Source organism: Varroa destructor, unplaced genomic scaffold, assembly GCF_002443255.2.
Source record: "Varroa destructor unplaced genomic scaffold, Vdes_3.0 BEIS01000005.1, whole genome shotgun sequence".
NCBI lineage: Eukaryota > Metazoa > Arthropoda > Arachnida > Mesostigmata > Varroidae > Varroa > Varroa destructor.
In genome coordinates, this window is record NW_019211458.1 from 26139296 (window position 1) to 26157626 (window position 18331).

Here is an 18331-nt window from a genome sequence, read left to right on the forward strand (position 1 = left end):
TGCTCATCGACGAAGCTCCGCTTCTTCGCTATAGTTCGTATCCAGAAGAAGATTCCCTCGATCACTTCGAAATTTGTGCAAAGTGAACTAAATGCTCTTTAATTAGCCAAACATTTTCATTACTGAGTGATAACCATAGCAGTTATATGGTCAAAGTTATTTTGTGTGTTCATGGTGAGTGAATATGATATTCTGTGGAAGAAACATAGATTTCCGCAGCTACAGATCGACCCCTCGTTCTATTGCGATATTTGCTTAAATAAATACTACAATCGGTGGCTTTAATAATCGTATGCGGAAAAAAGTGAATAACTTGTGTTCTGGTAAGTATGAATGCAGTGAAGGTGTCCTTCCTATGTTAGTCTTAATTGGTGACTATGGGAAGGGAAAACATCCGATAGAAAGCTTTGATTCATACTAAGATTTCTCATCAAATGTCAACCAAACCCTCATTGAGTATTTTTGTTTTCCAAGGATATTACCACATTGTTGCAAGCTGCTTTGAACAATTTGGTGAAGGAGTTAATCCATCATAAAAGCTCTATTTTAGGATAATGCGGCATTCATTTTTGATCGAGCAGGCACACAGCCGACAGATCGTTTAACATAAAAGATTTGAGTATGCCTGCAGCAGCACAGCGTATCATGGCTACCTGCAATTCAAACGCTCATAGCAGAAGTCTTCTTTTTGTCTCAATGGGAGCATACGAATTTATTTTATGCTCATTTCGAAATTTTTTTACGTCAACAAAGTGTCCATTATTCTATCGAGCTGTTACTGCCATTGAAATAGCTTTCAGTAGTTATTAAAGTAAAACGCACCGTTTAGCAAGGTTGACTCTCAGAAGATTGCCAGTGAAATACAAACACGAAATGTTTCACGATAGCTGTGATTTCTATCTATCTGTTGTTGTTACTGGTTTGCATGTCAGCGAAAATGGAGGTGTTAGTTTTTCGGGTGGCTTCCATAGCGTCTAGTAAAAGCACCGTGTCCTGTTAGACGAGTTGGCTTCGTAATTGTTCAAGCATGTATCATTGATTAATAGTGCTGAAAGGGTTTTTTGATTTAAAAATTCGAAGCCAAGCTTTCTTGTGCAGTTGTCGGTAGGTATTTACTATTAGTACCTTAATTAGCAGGTACACTGTAGGCATGCGGATTCGAGATGCCCTAACTAATGTACTGCCTACATGCAATAATTAAATGTGTGATATAGTATCGATGTGCATTGTCGTAATAAAATTGATCTATAAAATATAAAATTCGTAATTGCTTACTGAATGAAGAAAAAGTACAGTTTAACAAAAAATGATAGGTCAGCAGATATTAAAGAGACCTCGATGATAAATGAATCTTCTAGCGCATAGACATTTAATTTGAACCCGACTACTTTCCTAGAATGGGGAGAATGGCCCATGCAACCGGGAACATAATTTGTTGTCAAACGGTTTTCAAGTCCGTATGTATGAAAAATCTTCAATGTGAGTCACTGACCTTAACAACCATACGGAGATAATGGTCTCTAATCAGTGTATTTTTCCATTTTTCAGATGGCGGAGCGTCGAATAAGCCTGTTAAGGCCGATGCCTATGGAGCAATTGCGCTTCTCCGGGCTATGGCGCGGAGAAGCGTTCTACAAAACGGGCTTAGTTAATCCGCCAGATTTCTGCCAGACCAAGCAACAAATTATACTTGAGGAGTCAGGCCATTCTGTGAAGGCAAACTGGCAAAAACTGAAAGACGAATTAAGTGAACAAGTTCGGGCACTTCCACAATCAGAGATCACAAAATCCCTTCGAGAATTGCAGGTTCTCTGTCAGGAAGCATTGGGTGACGTCGACGAAGCCACGTGCCAGGCCGCCGCAATTCAACTGCTGACTATATTTGCGGAAAATCAAGGAGTTCTTCGTAATGAGGACTTAATCGCGGTCACATGCTCAGTGGCACCCATTTCGAGAAACATTCTTGAGCGTATCTTTGAACATGTTATGTTAATGCGCGATGCCTTTGGCGAGGTACTGGGTTCTGTTGTGCAAAGCGTGTCAAAAGAAGAAAAAGGGAACGCGTTCTTAAAGGAAGTAAAGGATTTAAAGTTTTTCCGAATGCAATGTTCTCCCAGTTGGCTTCGGAAAGATTTCGCTTTTGTGTTCAGAAAGCCGGTCCAGGATGTCGAAAGAAAATTGCACTTTAACGATATTGTTCAGAAAACTAACGAACAATCCGGTAGGTTAGCGCGCAGAACCACTGACTATATTGATGCGGGTTGGCTTGAAGACAAGGTTCGCAGTTACATGAAAACTCGCGTACGTGCTAGCGATATGTCACCTGAAGAGATTGTTGAAATTATAATGGTTCGACTCGAATCCAACAACCAAGATGATGTGGTATCAGCTGATCTATTCGAAATGCTCGGAATTGGTTACTTTGACTTGATCTCGGAGGTGATTAAGGAGCGCATTTCGATTGTGAAGGCTGCGACGAAGAACGCGGTCCTTGGGGTTGCTGTTGCGCGAAACGACAAATCAGTAGGATTAGCCCGACAGTACAATAACCCTCTTGGAGAGACTGTGTCTGTCGACCTCGTAAGTAATATTAAGATAAAGAAGATGATGGCAAAAGAAGAGAAAAAGCTTCAAAAGGTGGTAGCTAACGGTGATAGTGATGATCTAACGATAAATGAACTACGAAAACTTAAACAAATGGAATTAACTGAACGTTACGGTGCGAGATCAGGACGATCCTCTTCAAATGGGGTGTACATTGGCCAAAACACGACGATGGAGGAAACGATGCCTAACGTTTATGATTGCATGCGTTACTTACGAAGCACAAAAGTGTTCGTAGGCGGTTTGAATCTTGTTCTCCCAGAAGGTTGCCAGCAGATCGTCAAACCCTACTACGATGAGATACATATACCTGTTAAAAATCACAGTCCACCGAAGGTGTGCCCCCTAATATCCATATGTTCTTTGGACGAAATCTTACAGATGGCCTTTCCAAATACAGAACACCTAAATCTTATACAAAGTGCAGTTTATCCAGTTGCCTATAAACTGAACGATAATATGTTGATCTGTGCACCCACCGGAGCCGGTAAAACGAATGTAGCCATGCTGACGATTATGCGCCTAGTACGAATGTACATTGATGAAACGATCAATCGTGTGTCGAACGACTTCAAAATAGTTTATATTGCCCCCATGAAGGCATTAGCTGGCGAAATGGTGTCAAATTTTGCTCGAAGGCTCTCTCCATTTGGAGTTATTGTTAGGGAGCTAACTGGAGACATGCAACTGACTAAAATGGAAATGACGAAAACTCACATGCTGATTACGACTCCAGAGAAGTGGGATGTGGTCACAAGGAAAGGTTCTGGAGACGCGCAGGTCTTACAGATGGTTAGGTTGCTGATTCTCGATGAGGTTCACTTACTGCATAGTGATCGCGGTCCGGTACTTGAAGCTCTCGTAGCCCGCACCCTTCGCCAGGTGGAAAGTATGCAGTCCATGATTCGTATTATTGGTTTGTCCGCTACATTACCGAACTATGTGGACGTAGCGAATTTTCTGCGAGTAAACACAGCAAGAGGACTGTTCTATTTCGACCATCGTTTTAGACCTGTACCCTTATCGCAAACCTTCATTGGTATCAAAGGCCGCAAAAAAACGGAGCAAGTCCAGCGTATGGATGAGGTTGCTTTTGAAAAGGCTTTCGAAATAGTCAAGAACGGCAATCAAGTTATGGTCTTCGTCCATTCGCGGAACAATACTCTTCGATCAGCCGAAGTGATGATGCAAATTGCCACCGAGCATGGTAAACTTGAGTACTTTTTGCGGAGTAAACATCCACAGTATAAAATTTTTGAGAAACAGCTACAAAGTTCGCGAAATATGAAGCTACAACAGATATTTGCGTCCGGGATGGGCATGCACCACGCAGGGATGGTTCGACAGGATCGAAACTTCGTTGAAAAAGCTTTCTCGGCAGGCGTTATTTCAGTACTATTCTGTACGTCTACTCTTGCCTGGGGCGTGAACTTGCCCGCCAACTGTGTCATCATTAAAGGTACCGACATCTATGATTCACAAAAAGGCTCCTTTGTAGACCTCAACATTCTAGATGTGCAGCAGATTTTTGGCCGAGCTGGTCGTCCTCAATTTCAGCAAAATGGCGAGGCTGTGATCATTACGCATCATGCTAAAATGAGCAATTACATCTCGCTGATGACTAATCAAACTACAATTGAAAGTAAATTTCACGAAAATTTAGTTGACAATTTGATTGCCGAAATTGTTCTTGGCACAGTTACTACAGTGGATGAAGCCGTGGATTGGCTAAGCTATACGTATCTTATGGTACGTATGAAGAAGAATCCGCTCGTCTATGGAATCACGCTTAAGGTTGTGTCTAAAGATCCAAACTTGATCAATTACCGTCGGGAGCTCATTATTGCCGCCGCCAAGAAATTAGACTTAGCTAAAATGATACGATACCATGAAAAATCGGGAAGTTTCGATGCGACAGACCTGGGCCGCACTGCGTCCTGTTTCTACATTAAATATGAGACAGTACTTAGAATCAACGAATGGTTTGAGCGTCGTATATCGCCAATGCAGGATGGTGACGTCCTAGAGATAATCAGCTACGCGCAGGAATTTGACCAATTACAACTGCGGGAAGACGAATGCCACGAGCTTCAAATAATGGAAAGAAACTGCAAACTGCCTCTAAGACAGGGTGTACACGGTACGAAAGTAAATACCCTGATTCAAAATTATATATCGAGGGGCAATGTGGAGACGTTCTCGTTGGTGTCGGACTCAAATTACATTGCTCAGAACGCCACCAGAATTGCCCGTGGTTTGTTCGAGATGGCGCTTCGAAAGGGAAACTCACTTGCTGCGTGGCGTTTTTTGATGAATGCAAAAATGCTTGAGCGTCAAATCTGGCACTTTGATAGCCCACTCCGTCAGTTCCCCGGTGTAACAGAGAAAACACTTCAAATGTTAAAGGAAAAGCATGCAACCATCTCGCACCTTAGAAATATGACTTCGGACGAAGTTGGACAGCTTGTTTATAATAAGTCACAAGGACGCCTTATCCATCAATTTGCACAAAATGTGCCGTTTATAGAAGTTGAGTGTTCAGTACAACCAATAACTCGTACGGTGCTGAGAGTTTCGCTCAATATTATGCCGGCATTTGTTTGGGATGACCATTTCCACCACAACGCTGAAGCGTTTTGGATCTGGGTGGAAGACCCAGAGAGTGAGAACATCACACACTCGGAATATTTGGTCCTCAAAAAGAAGCAGATTGTGAATGCAGAACCACAGAACCTTGTCTTTCCGATTCCTGTGAGTGATCCTTTACCTTCACAGTATCTGATCCACGTCGATTCTGATAGGTGGCTGGGCTCCGATGACGAGATCCCTATGCCGTTTGAGCATCTGATTCTGCCAAGCGTCTACATGCCGCATACGGAACTGCTCGACCTTCAGCCGTTGCCAAAGACGGCTTTGAAAAATGAGCTCTTTGAGTCACTCTACCATTTCACGCATTTCAACCCGATTCAAACGCAGCTGTTTCATACGTTATACCATACTGACCATAACGTGCTTCTGGGTGCGCCTACAGGATCAGGTAAGACTATCACTGCGGAAATAGCAATGTTCCGCGTTTTCAACATGGAAAAACACCGCAAAGTTGTATATATAGCTCCTCTCAAAAGTTTGATAAAAGAACGCGTCAACGATTGGAATAAACGGTTAGTGGGCCAACTTGGCTTAAACATGGCCGAGTTGACCGGAGACGTCACCCCGGATTTCCGGACGATTGCAAATGCTGATATTATTGTCACCACGCCAGAAAAGTGGGACGGAGTATCCCGTTCGTGGCAAACGCGACGCTACGTACAAAATGTGGCTCTCATTGTGATTGACGAGATTCATCTTCTCGGCGAAGACCGAGGCCCGGTCCTTGAAGTGATCGTATCGCGAACGAACTTCATTAACACTTTCACTGGGAATAAAGTGCGTATTATAGGCCTGTCCACTGCGCTGGCAAACGCGCGTGATCTGGGCGACTGGTTGCAGATTAGTGAGGAAGGTCTTTTCAACTTCAAGCCATCAGTGAGACCAGTGCAGCTCGAAGTGCATGTGTCAGGTCATCCGGGCAAACACTATTGCCCACGTATGGCGATTATGAATCAGCCCGCATACAAGGCAATCCTACAGCATTCGCCTAATCAGCCAGTGCTGATCTTCGTGTCATCCCGTAGGCAGACTCGATTAACAGCGCAGGCTCTCCGAACATCTGTCGTCAATAGCGAGAACCCACAAAAGTGGTTGCGAATGACTGTCATTGATATGCAGCATATTCAGAATCAGATTCGAGATAAAGACCTACGCGATTTGCTTGGCTTTGGTATAGGAATGCATCACGCCGGGCTGCAGGAGGAGGATCGTCGGCTCGTCGAAGAACTTTTTCTCAACAACAAGATTCAAGTGTTGATAGCGACGGCCACGTTAGCGTGGGGTGTCAACCTACCCGCTCATCTTGTCATTGTGAAAGGCACGGAATATTTCGACGCCAAAACCAATACTTATGTCGATTACCCGATTACAGACGTTTTGCAAATGATCGGTAGAGCAGGGCGGCCACAGTTCGATACCAGTGGAGTTGCCGTTGTACTGGTACATGACCAAAAAAAGAACTTCTACCAGAAGTTTCTCTACGAACCGTTCCCAGTAGAGAGTTCTCTTCTAAAAGTTCTTCCAGATCATTTAAACGCTGAAATTGTGGCAGGAACTCTGTCCACTACTCAAGACTGCATTGAATATATGACTTGGACATTTTTCTTCAGGCGTTTGTTGCTTAATCCCAGTTACTATGGTTTGGAGGATACTACAAATGAAAGCGTTAACAAGTTTCTATCGAATCTCATTACCGATGCACTAATCAAACTGGTTCTTTCGCATTGCATTGAGATCGAAGAAGACGAGCGCACATTGGTGCCTACGCCCCTTGCAAAGATCGCGTCCTACTATTATCTTTCACATGAAACTGCGAAATTCCTTCATGAAACGCTGAAACGCAACTGCACGTACCTGCAACTGCTCGAAATACTATGTGATTGCAAGGAGTTTGCGGAGTTACCTGTTCGACACAACGAAGATAAGGAAAATGCAGAATTGGCTAGAGACTGTCGCTGGGGTCACTATCGTAAAAGCTACGGAAGTCCACATACAAAAGCGTTCCTGTTATTACAGGCGCACATGGAGCACTGCCGATTGCCGTGTTCAGACTACGGGCTTGATCTCAAATCCGTTCTTGATCAGGTTCCAAGGGTTATCCAAGCTCAGATAGATATTCTTACAGCCCGAGGTTATTTGTCATCTGTGTTGAACTGTATAACGCTGATTCAGACTATAACGCAAGCGCGATTCCATGATCTTGACGATCCTCTTCAAACGTTACCGGAAATTAGGCGCGAACACCTGTACATGTTCCATAAAGCCGATGTGTCTACCCTGGCCGAAGCCATCCACAAGGTGCGCACGAGGGAAGGTTTTGTAAATCTTCAAAAGTCTCTACAATCGGAGTTTGATCCCGAGTACGTTAAGACAGTTTTAGCAATCTGTAAAGAGCTTCCATCAATAGTATTAAGAATCTTCCTCGATGGCCCAGGTTGTCAGTCTCTGCAAATAAAAAATAGACCTTTACAAGGCCCTGTGCCAGAAGATTACTATATTAAGGTCAAGCCAGGTGAGGAGTACTTAGTGAGCGTTGAGCTGACTCGACTCAACTCTAAACCGGGCCAGCGTGGCGTCCCGAAAGCAGCAATGCAGTCACGGACGCTAAAGTGGAAAAATGAAAACTGGTTTATCATCTTAGGACATAAAGATAGTGGCGAATTATACTCTCTGAAAAGACTATCAGGCTTCTACCACACGATGACTCACCAATTGATATTCAGGGTGCCGGAGAGTATAAATCAGCGGATCATTCTCACCGTATTCGTTGCATCCGACACCTACCTTGGACTCGATCAGGAATACAATTTGTATCTCGAACCAGAAAGATAGCTAGGCCTAACAAGGTTTAAGAAATGAAAATTGGATAAAGTTAACTGACAATTTTGAAAGTGCTATACAAATGCTAAGAGAGTTGCCCGGCAGAACCAATTAGTGAGGGTTCGTAAATGCTTGTAAATGAAATGGTCGCCCATCTGTAGCTTATATCTTTGCAATAAATGTTAAATATGAACGTTTTAATAGTGTTTTCCATTCCAGTTCCGAGCCGAAAAGCAAAAATGGACACGTTTCAACTCCCCTACTGTAATTAGTTATGACAATAAATACATAATAATAAATTGGTCATGGTATATCAGCAAAATAAAGGTGCAAAATTATTGCATTACTTACATATATATTGTGGTTAAATTTCCGAATAAAAAATTGAATTCTTGAACCAGTTGAGCTGCGAAAAAGGAGACAATGACCAAAAATAACTGTGTATATTTTTCTTGACAAGAAAAAAATGTACACAAAAAGATATATGGAAAGAGAACTTTGGTCTTTTATGAAACCTCTATTGATAATGCTTACCAGTTAATGATACCGCATTTCGTTGCCTGGAAAATCATAATAATAAAAGTTTAGCTCATTGAAATATGAATTAAATACATAAACAGCAATATCTACATCCGTTGTGTTACGCGTCTATGTTTTGGCTTCTCTACATACGGATTTTGAGTGTTGTTAGGCCTCTTTCAATTTAGCGGACTAATTCTGAGTAGATGGAACAATCAGGACAAGGTTGTATCCCTGGTTAATGTCCGACCGTAATTTGCGTGATAGCCCAGTCTCGTCTATTTTTTTAAATTTATTTAAATATACTGTTATTGTAGTAATTAGAGTTTTGTAATAGTTAGTAAAATAGATGAATGATGACCGACATTACAATGTCGGTCATCATTCATCTATTTCCAACCTCCTGGGGTTGATTAACTGTCGTATTTCCGGAGATATATCGTTTCTGCTCGCTCACGTTCATAACAGCATTCATACAGATAAAACTCGGAGCATAGAGAGAAGTCCACACCTAGCCAACATCAGCTAATATTTCCCTTCGGTTGCCTTCGAGCTGTTTCGTAAGCAGCTAAAGTTTATAACATATAGGTAAAGCTCTTTTGTTTTGAATGAACTTTGACTTATTGCAAGTAGGTTTGCCGTATTGCGTTTTGCTGAAAGTTCCTAAGCTTTTGTGACCTTGCTAGACATTTCAACTCTTCAAATTGTGGTATGCTCACAGCGTGCTTATTGGCATCGCAGGCGAGTTAATCTGTGCGGTACAAGGTGTCCATATTTGAAATACTGGTTCGCTTAACTTCTTTGTTGTCAGACAAAGTCCATTGACAACATTCAGGCTATCAGTGCAATCATCGATTCTGCTTTCGTATCTCGAAATCAGAATTCAAAGATAAGGCCTGCGATACGCTATTGTCAGGATCATACGAGAACACAAACCTGCAACTCACAGAGGAATTCACGACGATTTTCTGACTGAGCTTCCCATTATTTTGAACTGAACCATGTAGTTTATATGTTTAGGTTATTCGCAAAGTGCGGCGCTTACATCCGAATTTTTTTTTATACTTTGTTTGAAAACTGTAGATAAAAGCAGATTTCAAGATTGCGGAGGTGCTAGAAGCGTTGTTCCTAATGAGCACAATTATTAATTGTGAAAATCATTTACTGCGATTATAGGATCAATTTAGGAAGTAAAACACTCATTAGTCATTTTGAAAGTATTATTTTTTAATTCGCGAGTAACTTTTTAATCACAGCCGTGCACATAGCGAAATAGGTAGGCATAAATTCATAAGTGCCATTCAAATACCCTACATACAAAAATATCTAACGAAATTAATTTTTAAGGTACTAACAGCACAGAAGTACCAAAAATGCAAAACGTGCAAAAAGTCTCAGAAAAATTAACTGTTAAAGCTTACCTAGGCAACCCAATCCATATTCTCTTTCCCAAAACGACTGCTTGCCTTTCTAAACCAAGGCAGGTGCATCAAAGGTGACTTTCAAAGTCCTCTTTAATTTTGAGCCCTCTATAATCAAACACTGCTGAGGATCTTCCGGTTTACCTCGTGAAAATCTTTCTCGAACTTTTCAAGAACCACATGAAACTGGTAGTAACGTAGGCCGTCGATTCCGGCAAGGTTGGAAGTTTTTAGTCTCGTTAATGCTTCACCTAGCGTGAAAAGATTGGATAATATCTGATCTTCGCTCAAATTTTGAAAGCGACGCACGGTTTTTAGCATTGACTAGCTTATTGCTTTGTTCTAGTAAGAAACTAGCTTTGTTTTGATACCAAATGTAACGCATGATCGCATGTCCGTTACGACAGACAGCTTTCCGAAGTTTTGTCGGGATTATTATTAGACGCCGCAATCACACAAAGTCAAGCAAACATGGGATTGTGCAACAGTGTAACAGCGTCTCAGTCAAATAAGTGCAAGCATTTGGCTGCTCACTACTCATTAAAAAGCTATTTATAGAGATTTTTTTCAAAATACTTTAAAATATAAGCTCTTTCCTGTTATAATAAAGTCATATTCATTAACTCAATGGACCCAAATGCCGACTTTATACTTCAGCAGCTACGTTTTAACTGCTCTGAACATTTCCTTCATGTAACATGGTTATGTTACACACTCCGTTAAACTTATAGAGAGGTGAGGAGCAGGTAGGGCTTGATCTCATCAAGTTCAATGAATTCGTAAGCCTGAGAAGCGCCAACTCCTCAGTATGCTGTTATGTTCGGCTGTGGTATATCATACCATACCAAACTTCTGCTTTTCTTGAATTGGTCTGCAGATTTATCTGTGTTTGTGAAAGTGCTGAGTCTGGTTCTTCTAGACATTTCTATGGGAGGTGATTGATGGTTTTCGACAATGTCTCTTTTCTGAATTAAGTGTGTTAGCTGAATTGATTAGTATATCTATATGTCGTTCTGTTTTCAATAATTTTACGTCTTACATCCTTTGTAAATCGAGAAAGTTACTGTCGCATACCATATTTCGGTATCACTGATCATGAACTGATGATCAATTTTCAACTGTATAAGACTTGGGATAGAATTGCGTTTTTATATAAAAATTAGATGTTAGAGTACGCATGCAAAGCTGGTGTGCCCGTGAAGCTCGTGATTGAAGAGTACAGACAAAATTTATGCTGTGAATTCGCTCTTCTCGGGTTGCCAAAACGACTAGAAGTATCACGACAAAGCAACAATAGACGATTAATTCTGTAGCTCTTTCTCAGCGCTACTTTCTATGGCAAACTGCTTAATTCTGTTGTTTTAGCATTTGGCTCAGTTCGCGCAATCTGGAAGACCTACCTAGGAGAAATAACCATAGACCTGTCGCTCGGTACCTGTACGCTGTCCATATGGGATTCGACGACCTTCAAATACCTGATCAGATTGGAGAAACCCCATAGACACACAAGGTCTTCACCAGTATTGCACCAATGCTTCAAAACGGAATTCATTGCGGCAACTGAACAAAAACAGCGCTAAAGTAATACAAAGTCCTGTAGATTGTACTTGTATCATTGGCTTCGAGGTGGTGCTTCTAAGAGCATTGCGCACTTTGGCCGAGAAATAGGCTCTCAATGTTAATTTAACGAAAATGTTATCCGAAACGATTTTATTTTAAGCCTTATCTTTATGGAAATTGGGGTTAAGGGATACGGGACCCAATTTTATTGTCAACCGCAGAATAATAAATATTACAACACAAATGGCAGTGAATTATTTCATTTAAATGTATAAGCATTTGCTTGAACATATTTTGTTTATTTCATTTAAACGTAGACTTCTGCGCTCTTTTTATTAATATGTGTACTGCCGTGATATGATTACATTTTCTATTTCGAACAAGTTTAAACATCTTCTTTGAAGCATCGTATTAATGCCTTTATAGTTTGAATCAATTTTTGTTTTGCAACGAATTAACCAAAGTATCGATACATAAATGACACGGCTAAAATTTATTTTTGCTGATATACCAAATGCATAACATTTGATTAAATAATTACAGGAATTTTAACTCGAACTCCGATGCAATACCGTTATGACAGATGATGACGGTGCAGCAGCTGCCGATTCGACTGACGAATCGGAACCCAGTGGATCAAAAGTTAGTCCAGCGAAAATATTTGGAGAGGCCTGCAAAACAACCTGCAAGGCTCGTAAAGGCCTTCCGTTGAAGGTTCAAGTGGAAGTGCTAAAGAAGTTGATGGCTGGAGCAAAACAAAGCCAACTTGCAATCGAATTCAATGTCTCGCAGAGCCAGATCTCGCGGATCAAATCAAGCCAAGAACGGATCCTTTGTCAGCATAACTAAATAATATAGTCTAATATAACTAGAAAATATAAGGGGCTTCTCCGAATTATTTTGAAAGAATCTGTGTTGGCAAAATATTTACCCTGATTATTTGGTGATTCATAGTTGGAGAGCGTTATGTACGATAGTCACTTGGAGATCGCTTTCTAATTATCTACAAATTTTGGACTGTTCATATTTATTGAACGCATTCAAAGATTTACTTAATGACCTGAATGAGACATTAACCACAAAATATATTTGCATGTCTCGTCATAACAATAGGCTCATAGAGTGCCCCATCTAATTTTTAATAATATTCATCTGTTATATCTGTCGTATCAGATCAGTCTACTGGGAAATTTTATAGCAAAATTCAAATTTTATTATCGAGAGCACCTGCTTCGAGAGCTAGTGGTGCTGTGCGATTACTCTCTCCAGGCATCGACGGAAGGAATTTCCCTAATGGGGAATCTTCCTCTAAATACAAATGTCGCCTAAAAAGTGTGCGCTTTATTATGTTATCATAGTATCCTCACAACCTTGCAATCAAAGACATAACCCTCAGTTTGTCCGAGATTTACGTAGCTCGTTGGTTTTTGGTACTCCCAATACAGATACTCCGCAGAAAAAACGGTAGTTAAGTTGCGTGAATTCTGAATTGTCTTAGTTACCTATTTATTACGTATCAACGAATCACAATAGTTCAAGTTTTGTTCTTTTTGCAGGTTTATTGTTGAAAAGCATGCATTTTGTCAAAGTAGCATGCAATTAACTGCCGAAAACCCGGCCGTCGGCGGGGGTACTATTTGACTTGTGGAGATAGAAAGTTGGCAATTGAAGAAAGCAGCGATTTCTTCTAGAAGCAATTCATGGGACAAATTCAATGCGGTGAAAATACATGAAATACATGTCGTTTACGAGTAGCTTACGGGAATCGATGCATTAAAAAGAACTTCGTATGAGCGCTTTGTTATTTTCCGCAGTCGCATCTTCTACTTATCTATTGTTAGTTGATGAAACGCTGTTTATATGACTCGTTTTTCTCAAATGTGCAACCGCTTAGACATCAACAAACATCAATAAGCTTGCGAAATAGAACCTTTGAGTAGCTTAAGCTAGAAATACCTTACCAAGCAATCCTTAGTTTACCGTAATCCTACTTTTAGCCGGTGAAAACATCAGGAGAGTTGTTCCGTATGTGTTATTTTCTGCATTCACTTCCAATATATACTTTATGACCAACGTTTATTGTAATAACAAAGGTATCATGCCCTTTCTTTTTTGTGCGCATAACCTTGAGACGACATAACCATAATTAAGACAAAAACGTCACTTACACACTAGGAACTGTATTTGGTGAGACAGATTGTATTGATGCGAAGTCCCTAATTTCATTTTTTATCAGCTCTTTATTGCTGAGCTGATTCTAGATTACCAAAAATGTGATGTGAACGAAATCATAACAATACTTCAAATTTTATTATTATCTATTATTAATTATTAGTTTCTCATATCTTGTCATATTAAACAACATACATCATTGTGACATTGCATCAATTTGGCTAAAGGTGGTGCGGTGTTCCCACGATCTAAACGGCTGTCACTCTGTTCCACTTTACGGTGTAGACAAAACACTGCAACAGCATCGCGCGGCACGGGGTTGCATCCCTGTCGGGCCCAGAGGCATCTAGCCAACAAGCTCAAACATGTCTGATCGCTTATGCTGGTGCTGATTCATCAAAACCTCCAGTAAGAGAAACTGGTGCAACGGCAGTACCTCTTCCAAGAGCCAGTTCAAGTAAACCGGCTCATGCACTCGACACAAGTGTTCATCCTCAATTATCGGTAGTTGGAATCCCTGCAAGACCCTTTACGTCTGCAGGGATTCCAGACGCCTCCAATTTGCAACAGTCTGCCGACCCGCCGCACCAACATCTAACAGATTGCGTATTATTCAACTAGGGTAGCTCAAACGATAAAAACATTGTCGCAAACTATAATACACAACTGTACTAGTTTATACGATAAAGTCAAAATCTCGTAAATACTATGTAGCCAGAGCACGGACTGCGTAATAGCCTTCAACATGTTTGGTGAAGAAACCATAGCGAAACTAAGAAACGAATTGAGACCCGTTATGGCAGCGGTTATTTTTTTAATATTATAATCATGGAATTGAAAGCTGATCTGCTTGGCTGATCTTGTTTGTGCAGTTAGTCTGATTTGATTACTACTACTTTCACAACAATTCTAATTTTATAGAGAAGCAAAAAAAGCCTAAAACAGGCACGTTTAAACTGATTTTCATTAATTATTATTGAATCTCTGATATTGTCATGAGATATGAGTGGAAAATACTCTGTGATATATTTTCTTTTTTTTGCCCTATTTTTTTTTTATATAGTTAGGGTAACTCAGTATCAGTTCCACATAAACGAGCAAGTACTCTATGCCCTAGCATCGTCTTTTTATATATATACTAAAAACACATTTAATTTCTATATATTTCTTTATTCTATATATTTATTGATACCAGTTCGTTATGTTTAACCGATGGCATGAAGCAAACACGAATATCCTACCATACAATACATATTATATACATTCCATACAACACAGAGTTTGAATTAATTCTACATGTAACTAGTCGTTCAATTAAGTAATCTATATACAGTGTGTAACTTTTTCTCCTACCTCATATTTTGATTGTTACCAATTCAATTTACAACATCTTGAATGCGATGAGCGCTTGATTTGCTGATGCTAAAATCATAAACTTCTTTTAAAGATTTTTCGCTAGAATTCTTTAGTACTTCTTGGCTGATGAAGCTCATCGATCTTTTTGGTCTTACGCAACGTCGTCTACAGATAGTCTGAACGGTACCACCCGGTGTAGACTTATCTTTTATCCGACGAATCGTAGCTTGCCTTGGTTAAACTACCTGAAACTATCTGCAATGTCTACGCACAGATATTCTTATGTCTTCTTCACTTCCAATAGCACTTTTCTTCAAAAATTTACCTTGGTCATCATTCTTCTCAATCATTTTTAATTACACACTGAAAAATCGGATAAAAATATAACCGTTAGATAGCGTTTACATTTCTCTAGGATATTTGTCATTATATTCACTATTAAGGTTTTTATTATTATTAATATTCGAGATATTTAATGTTCGAGAGCTAGAGGAAACACCCGTCAGGAAAAGACGACCCGTTTCGAAGAACTCGCAACGTTTAATTTGCCCTAAGTTGTATTAACCCAATGGCTCTAGAGTGGTGCCATGGGCTTTAAGATTAGGGGTTACCTGAATTCTTCGTACACCTCAGAAAATACATTTTGTATCTACTAATTCTGCCACGAAACGAGCTTAATTTATAGAGCCATCTTGCCAAATTATACATGTAACTCCCTAAAACTTTTTACTATCTTGTTTAAACTATAATGTCTATGCGTAAATGTTTGGAAGTACACTAAAATTATGTCATGTCGATACAAAGCGTTTCGAAGAACCCACACTAAATTTACCTCGCTTTGCATTCGCTTGGTAACCCTCGTGAGGGATCACGAGCTTCAAGCCATCGTAAACAATAGCATTTAATATTTTTCAAGGCTTTAATTTAGAATCTACGAATCTCCTTACTAACGCAACAATTTCTAAACCATGTGTAAGCATTTAGTAATACAATACTTGAGCCTAACGTAGACTAGATTTCTTTCATTCTTGGTTGAAAATATCGACATATTACAAAATATTGACTAAATGACTCAGGCCAATAGACGTATATTACGTATTCAACAGGATTCAACGGAGAAAAAACTAAGCGTTGGCTGTAAAAAAATATACTAAATAATATAAATCGACTACTCCTTACCTTACACTTTATTGCAAGTGGTCATCGAAACTGCCGTTAATCGATAGACCTGTATAATAAAAAAGGAATAGATACTACCGATTATTATATCATTAGATGATCATGTTATAGACCTAACCAATCCATCTCGTCAAGGAAATACACTTAGCCAATGCTTCGCACGTCAGAGAAATGTGAACATGCACCAGCCTTATTTTTAATCGATTTAATCGATAAGTCGATTTTGCTCACCAAAATAATAAAACGCCGAAACTACGAGATAGCAAACAAAGAAATTGGATTCACGCTTTCTGCGCTCACTTGCTTTGCCTGGCCTACGCTCTCGTCAGCTTCTACTGACAAAATGGCTGTCGATATTGTTAACACCCTAACTTACGAATGCTTGAAGCCCATGAGGGCGCTGTGATCGTAGAATAACGAAACAAAGCAGGACGGCGCGCCTTACCGAAATAGAGACCGCTTTTCGTAAGTCCACTCTTACTCTCACATTTATAAATAATCATAATCGACCAGGAATATATTAGATATTAAATTGTACATTAAAAGCACTCACATAGTTGCAGGTACACAAAGTGCTTCGGAACTGGCAGAACTACATTAACTAGTGTGACTTTTCTATATATAGAACTGATAAATATTACTGCATAAGAACCTGATGAACGAAGTTATCATAGACATTTTTATATAATATAATATAATATATAAAAATAATATAACTAGAAATCTATTAGATAGATTTCTAGTCCCATGGCGCACATGCAAAATACTAACTTCCACTTGCAGATCTATTAATAAAGGTCATTAGTATTATTTTTATGACAACAGTTTATAAATATATCACTAAAAGCTAAAGTGTTTTTTGTTTTTAAAAAATATAATACTTACGGATTTGAAGTAATGCTCACAGTTTTTATAATGTTTCTTCGCCCCTTTCCTTCTTCATTGTCATAGGATTTTATTAATCCCAATCTCTCTGAACTGATACGGCCTCAGAGTTTGCATATCTATTCAAACTTCAAAGTTTATTAATCTTAAATCGTATATATATTTTATTACGATCCCGCTTGAACGCAGAGTGAGAAAAGGAACGGGTAATTAAATTGAAGGAAAATGTAAAGATAAAAGTAATCCGATGGCCAGGAGGAAAGCCATGTAATAGGAGATCGGGTGAACGAAATAAAGATGATGTGCTATGGATATGTATATACAGGATACGGCACCTAAACTGGGACAAACGTAGGCGGGCTATTTGTCGCAACGGACAAGCGTTTGCTATTGCCAAGAGAAAACCACTTTTTTTTTTAAAAACAAAATAACAAACTTTTCAAAAAGAAAACAATACTCGTTTTCGAAATATGAGCAGATATCAGTTATCACTCGATCTCTTCGCTTGGGCGAAATGTAACGAAACTAAAAATCTTTGTTTGAAATTAAGAGCCTACGTTACTGTCAGTTTTCGTACGGCTTTTAGAAAAAATCGGAAGATTCTTCTAACCTAGGAAACCGAGAGATCCAATATAGAGTTTAATTTAAATTAAAAAAGTCATCAAAATATATTAAAGTTTTTTTTTTTTCATACACCTGGAGGTGAGGATTTCCTACAGAAAAATAAACGGTCATTTTGAGAGAAGGACATCAATTTCCGCTTAGGTCATCTAGATAAGCTTTAACGGTTAGTTTTTCGGCCTTTTGCACCCTTTAGATTTTCTAGTCGACTTGATCCCTGGCATTTCTCGGGATACTTACCCTATTATTACTTCAAAATTTATTTTCCGTTAGAATTTTAACATAGTGATGATTACATTAATATAGTGAACTAGTGATTTTATATTTGCATGATAACCACAAAAAGTAGTTTGCGGATTAAAATTATTAGAGTGAAATTGAAGCTGTAATTGCGGTGAGTGATGATTATACTGAACACACGTGAGTCTTAGTAATAGCACTTCTAACACATGGAAGAAAAGCAAACAATAGCTAATCTGTCTTCGTTTAGATAAAATTTCAAAAATAACACACAATTTGCGTGCCGTAGCCTATATATATATATA

General features: G+C 39.4%; 1 protein-coding gene and 1 long non-coding RNA gene across 3 annotated transcripts; one reads left to right on the forward strand and one right to left on the reverse strand.

The window, feature by feature from the left end:
- Positions 1 to 2: 2 nt before the first annotated feature.
- obe (activating signal cointegrator 1 complex subunit obelus) lies at positions 3 to 8270 on the forward strand. 2 transcript variants are annotated; one of them, XM_086991637.1, is made up of 2 exons: positions 3 to 174; positions 1549 to 8270. In XM_086991637.1, the coding sequence occupies exons 1-2, from the start codon at positions 172 to 174 to the stop codon at positions 8083 to 8085; spliced, it is 6540 nt and encodes a 2179-aa protein (XP_086847763.1). In that variant the 5' UTR covers positions 3 to 171; the 3' UTR covers positions 8086 to 8270. The 2 variants fall into 2 exon arrangements, with proteins under 2 accessions (XP_086847763.1, XP_022662619.1); XM_022806884.2 differs by having other exon boundaries at positions 4 to 323.
- A 6624-nt stretch (positions 8271 to 14894) lies between these two features.
- Positions 14895 to 18107, reverse strand: LOC147755480 (uncharacterized). Its single transcript, XR_015329417.1, has 3 exons — positions 16512 to 18107; positions 16281 to 16329; positions 14895 to 15464 (listed from the first exon to the last, which is right to left on the reverse strand). It is a non-coding gene; the product is annotated as an uncharacterized LOC147755480 (long non-coding RNA).
- Between the last annotated feature and the right edge of the window lie 224 nt (positions 18108 to 18331).